Source organism: Marmota marmota, unplaced genomic scaffold (assembly GCF_001458135.2).
Source record: "Marmota marmota marmota unplaced genomic scaffold, marMar, whole genome shotgun sequence".
Taxonomy (NCBI): domain Eukaryota; kingdom Metazoa; phylum Chordata; class Mammalia; order Rodentia; family Sciuridae; genus Marmota; species Marmota marmota.
The window spans coordinates 3048862-3054833 of NW_026000139.1; the positions used below are offsets into that span (position 1 = coordinate 3048862).

Sequence of the window (5972 nt, forward strand, 5' to 3'; positions counted from 1 at the left end):
AAATAAATAAGAAGAATTTTCAAATGTTCGCTACTGTCATGTATAACTAAAAAGAACAAGAACAACAAAAGAAGTTTAAAATGTGGTATATTACAGAAAAGAATGGAAAGACAATACAGAGGGGGAGAAAATGTTCCACCAAGAACTACTCAGAATAACTTGATAGGTGTCTAGAACATATAAAGAATTCTCACAGAGAGAATCTCAAAACTCAGCACAGAAAAATAACCCAACTGGAACAGGGTGAGATGTGGGCAGGCTGGGCTGAGCTCCGGGTGGCGCTGGCCTGGAGAGGGTGAGCCTGGTCCTATCCCCAGCACTGAAAAAAAGAAAAAATCAAAAACCAAAAAACCCCCATATATACTGTATGATTCTATTTATATAACACTTTTTTTTTTTCCTTTTGGACTGAGATTTGAACCCAGGGGAGCTTCACTACTCAGCTTCATCTCAGATCGTTTTATCTTTTTTATTATTTATTTTTTTAGTACGGGGGATTGAACTCAGGGGCACTCGACCCCTGAGCCACATCCCAGCCCTATTTTGTATTTTATTTAGAGACAGGGTCTCACTGAGTTGCTTAGGGCCTCTCTTTTGCTGAGGCTGGCTTTGAACTTGTGATCCTCCTGCCTCAGCCTCCCAAGCGGCGGGGATGACAGGTGTGCACCATCAACCAGACTATATCATTCTTGAGGGGACAAAACTATACAAATGCGTGGTTGCCAGGGGTGCAGGAGGGACATAAAAACTGTTAAACACAAACGACTGAAGGCCATGGCATGGAACTCAGCTCCTGCACAGACCAAACTAAAAATCAAAATGGAGTCATGAAATTAAGCAGTTTATCTGACCTTCCCAGAAATTAGGATTAGAGAGATAGCAAGTTAAATTTCCCAAACAGGCCAGTGTCCACGGACACTGTAATGAAGTTTTGCTGCTTTAATCCCTACACAAAAGAAGTCACCTGAAATAACCTAACGTTGGCTCAGGGGGTCTTCCGAGCCTGTCTCCCTGCCTTGGAAGGAAAGGAGTTTTGAATGGCCAGGGTGCTTTGTATTTCTCTTTGCCCTTTCTTCAAGCCCCTCCATTTCTGTAACGCCATCCTCTGCTTCAATCATCAATATATTTATTCTATTTTTTGTGGAATAATGTGTTGCCAAACCCTAGAAATGAACATAAGGCCAATTAAGCTCCTCCCATATAGGGCCTGGGCCTAGCTCAGGGGAGGAGCCAGTGTCTACAAGAGCTAAGCCCTGGCTGGGTCTATCCCTCCTTCCTTCCTTCCCTCCTTCCTTCCTTCCTTCCTTCCTTCCTTCCTTCCTTCCTTCCTTCCTTCCTTCCTTCCTTCTTTCCTTTCTTGGTCTGGCAATGTTGCCAAGGCTGGCCTCAAACCACACCCACCCTGAGGGGAGCCTCCTGTGCCAGCCTCCCAAGAAGCCGGGACTATAGATACATACCACCCAAGCCAAGGCCCTGGCTCAATCCCCAGCACTGCAAAAGAGAAAACAGGAAAAAAAAAATGGTAGACCCACTCTGATAAACCATTTGCAGTTTCTTTGGTTGTTGTTGTTGTTGTTGTTGTTATTATTATTATTATTTGTAACAGGAATTGAACCCAGGGGCATCTAGCCACTGAGCCACATCCGCAGTCCTTTCTATTTTTTATTATGAGATAGGGTCTCGTTAAGTTGCTGAGGGCCTCACTAAGTTGCTGAGGCTGGCAACCTTCCTGCCTCAGCCTCCTGAGCTGCTGGGATTACATGCAGTTTTTGATACCGTTAAAAATACACTCAACAGACAAGTCAACAATAATTCTACTCTTACGTACTCACACAAGGGAAATGACAATTTATGTTCACACAAAACCTGTACATCAATGCAGGGTGTATTGGCTTTTGCCTAGAACCATAAACAACACAGCTGTCCTCCATCTGAGGAAAGAATCAAGAAACTGTAGAATAAATACTACTCAGCAATGAAAAATCATGGACTTACGATTTGTGTCTCTGCTTGACAAATACCAAATGAATATTGCTAATTGAAGGAAGACAGACACAAGGGACTACCCCGTGTGTAAGCCCACCTATGATATTTCGAGAAAGAAGAAACTGTCAAGGACAGGGAACAAGCCTTGTGGTTGCCAAAAGCTGGGTAGGTTACAAACAGGCACAGGATTTCTAGGGACGATGGACATGTTTCCTATCTTGATTGGGATGGTGGTTACACAATTTTATGCATTTGCCTCAACCCGAAGAACCATATGTAGAAAAAGTGAATTTTATTACATGTACATCATACCTCCAATTTTTATTTAAGAAAAAAAAATGAGCCAGGTACAGTGGTGCACATCTGTAATCCCAGAGACTTGGGAGGCTGGGGCAGGAGGATCGCAAACTTGAGGCCTATCTCAGTACCTTTGTGAGACCCTCAGCAACTTAGCAAGACTGTGAAATGGGTTGGGATATGGCTAAGTGGTAAAGTGCCCCTGGTTCAATCCCAGTACAAAAAAATGAGAGAAAAAATGAGATCATGTATCTTATTATAGCTTGACATCAGATCATGCAGAAAGAAAATATGTGCAAATCAATGCAAAATGCTCAAAAATAAAATTATTATTATTATTATTATTATTATTATTAGGTCTGTTTTGCTATACTAGGGTTTGAACCCAGGATGTTGAGTTACATCCCAGCCATTTTTATTTATTTATTTTATTTATTTTTTAAACCCTAACATTCTTTTGGATGGTTGAGTGGACACACAGGCACATTAGTGAGGCCCAGGCCCACCCATCCGGGAAGAGGTTTGGCCAGTGTGGCAAATTCTTTTTATTTCAGTACTGGGGATTGAACCCAGGGGCGCTCTACCACTGAGCCGGCGTCCCCAGCCCGTTTTATATTTTATTCATTTATTGATTCATTTTCAGTACTGGGAATTGATTGCGGGGAACTTTACTACCGATCCCAAGCTCTTTTTAATTATTATCTACAGACAGGGTCTCATTAAATTGCTCAGGGCCTCACTAAATTACTTAGGCTGGCTTTGAACTCGCGATCCTCCTGCCTCAGCCTCCCAAGACGCTGGGATGACAGGCGTGCGCCCCCACGCCGGCCTCCCTTGGCAACAACTTGGTGGAGGACCCCCCTCCCCACTGCACCCGAGGTGGAGGAGCTGGGTGGGGGGAGCGCCTCCCGCCTCCGCCCCTCCCTTCCTCCCTCTCCCAGGGCGGGTTCCCCTGGCCGCAGCCTGGCAATGGAATGTTGTGTCGTTGGTTGCCCAGGCAACCAGGGCCCGTTCGGCCACTGCCTCCTGGGAGTCCTGAGCGCGCGGCCGCGTTCCCAGGGCCTCGTAGGCTCCTGCAAGACTCCAGCAGGTTCAAAGGCAGCGAGGCGAGCGAGCGCGGGGACGATGGCAGTGCCCTGGGAGGACTATTTCCGGCTGGTCTTGCAGGAGAAGCTGTCCCAGTGAGTGTGACGCAGACAGGGAGGAAGGCAGCGGTGGGCGGGTGGCCCACGCCTGCTCCCCCAGCCCCTGGGTCCCCGTTCCTCTGGACAGTTCACAGTGAGAAAGAAGAAGCTGAGGTTCTCAGAGGAACCGCGACTTCCGCCAGGGCTCAGGCATTAAATCCTTTGCCCCAAGGTGGGGAGGAAGGGAGGTGACCCCTGAGCTGCTCCCCCACCGGGAAACTGCGTTTTGGGGAGGAGTGCCTGCATTGAGTTGGCCAGTGCCACCGAGTGTCCCAACCTCAGTCCTAGCATCTGCAAAATGGGTCGGTGGGGGTGTCCCAGATCACAGTGGGCAACCCTTGCCAAATGAAACCTTAGTCTAGCCCCTCTGGGAGAGCAGGTCACCTGGACCCTGCTACTTTTGGCCAGTTCCCTGACTGGGTCTAACAGGGTCACCCCGGAGCTCGGCCCAGGAGGGAGCTGGTCCCCCACCCCACCTGCTGGCCCCACAGCCTTCCCTCAAACACCATTCCTCACCCACTGAGGTCACCCCCTAGGCCCTCCATCTGCCCTGCTCTCAGCTAGTGCCCTCCTGCCCTCCCCAGCCCTCCCTGACCCACTGCATTCTCTGCAGAATCTCCGGAGCTGGTCACTGGGCTCCTGCAGCTCTGCACCAAGTTTCTTCTTTTTCTTTTTTCTTTTCACAACAGCCACAGGAGATTCTTCTCTGCTCAAAGCCCCTCCTGGCTCCCATCCCACTCAGGGTCCAGCCAAAGTCCTCCCTCACCGTGACCCGCTGCAACCTGCCCTGGGCACCTCTCTGCTCTCAATCCCCGCCTCCCACCTCCTGGCTCTTCTCTCTGGCCTCACCGCCTCCCACCATCCCTTCCCTGAGGGTCTTGGCATGGCTGTCTTGGACTCTGTCCCCTGGAGACTTCCACAGGGCCTGCTCCCTCCTCTGGGACCCCCCACCCCGTTTCACTGTCCCCTCCGCAGAGGGATTTCCTGACTCCCTGTCGAAGTTCCCCTAGTCTGCTTACATTGTCACCTTGGGGTCTGCCATGCCCTACCAGTACTATAATTGATTAGCTTGATCTTCTGTGCCCCAGGAGAATTCCAGCTCCTGGGGGGGGGGGCGGCAGGGACTTTCTTTTTTGTCTTCTTTGCAGTGGCCCCAGCACCAAGAGCAGTCCTGACACACAGTGGGCGCTCAGGTCAACCCGCCCAATGAGTGAAGAATTCAGTAGCCAGTGGTGGCTGGCGGGAACATCTGGGCTCGAGGGTGGAATTGAGGAGCCCTGATTTTTGCCTCCTTGACCTCCACCTCCTTCTCGAGCCCCTCTAGGAAGACACTGGAGGAGAGTGTGGACCACTTCCCACCCGTACTGTGCCTCCTGGAGAAGAGGAAAGAGCTGGCAGCTGCAGACCGGGGTCTGCAGGCCCAGAGGGAGGTGAGCTTCCTCTGGGAGACTGTTCGGACCAGGCACGTCCCCATCCTGAGCCTTGCCTTCCTCTTCTGTCAAGAGGAGAATCAAGTGAGAGCGGTTGTGGGTGCACTGAGCACCTACTGCGTGCTGGGTATTGGGCTGGGATCTGGAGTGCTATCACAGTCCCTGCCCTCAGGAGGCTTACAGTCTAGAGAGGAAAAGAGACAAGTGACCAGATGGGGATCGTTGGGAGGGGGAGCACTGGGCCGAGGCCGTCGGAGCCCAGAGGAAGTCAAGGAGGACTTCCTGGAGAAAGGTCTTGGGACTCGCAGAGGGGCAAGCGGGCTTATTCAGCAAGGGGAGATGGGTTCGGGAGGTGGGGAAAGAAACAGGCAAAAGGGACCATCCTATGCAAAGACAGGGAGGCAAGGAAAAAGCACAGATGACCAAGTGGCTGGATGACAGTTTCAGGAGGAGAGGCTGAGACCAGGCAGGGTAGGGACACAGGCTTTCAGGCTACAGGAGGGTGTTTGGGCTTCTTCCTGGAGCGGGGGAGCGGTGGCCAGATCCAAGCAGGGACAGTGGATCCGAGGGGTTAAGTGTGAACTGAAAGCATCGGATGACTTGAATCCCCAAACTCAGAGCCACTCCGCTCCTCACCCCCAGGAGTTCCACACCGCGATGACAGCCCTGGAACAGCGCTGGGCAGAGCTGGCACAGAAAGAGCAGCAGCTCAAGGGGTCCTTTGTCCGCTTTGACAAGTTCCTGCAGGTAGGTGGCGACGGCTGGGGGAAGTCACAGGGACCCACACCGTACAACCCAACAGGGGCCAGGGGTCCACACAAGTAAAAGGATGGGTTTAGTAACGCAAAAGGGACAGCCTGAGAGGAGGGGGAGGGGCGAGGGACCCAAATCTGAGATTGGGCCGAACTTGGCCCGCGGGCGGGTGTTTGTCACCCTTGGTGGCTCAGCGTGCGTATCGGGGCGAGGAGGAGACGGCGGCGAGCTCCAGCTCCGCAAGTTCCCGAGTCGCATGGGTCGCGGGTCCCGCTCCCCAGGACGCCGAGATCCGGCGCGGCCGCGCGCTGCAACGGGCGGC

The 5972-nt window shown here is 51.8% G+C and overlaps 1 protein-coding gene across 1 annotated transcript in view; it reads left to right on the top strand.

Annotated features, from left to right (window-relative positions):
* Positions 1-3278: 3278 nt before the first annotated feature.
* Positions 3279-5972, top strand: part of Cfap73 (cilia and flagella associated protein 73) — a 7468-nt gene continuing 4774 nt past the window's right edge. Inside the window, exons 1-4 of the mRNA XM_048785671.1 lie at positions 3279-3464; positions 4792-4897; positions 5540-5644; positions 5932-5970. Coding sequence (XP_048641628.1) covers positions 3409-3464; positions 4792-4897; positions 5540-5644; positions 5932-5970 — 306 coding nt within the window. The 5' untranslated portion in view covers positions 3279-3408. The remainder of the gene's footprint in view (positions 3465-4791; positions 4898-5539; positions 5645-5931; positions 5971-5972) is intronic.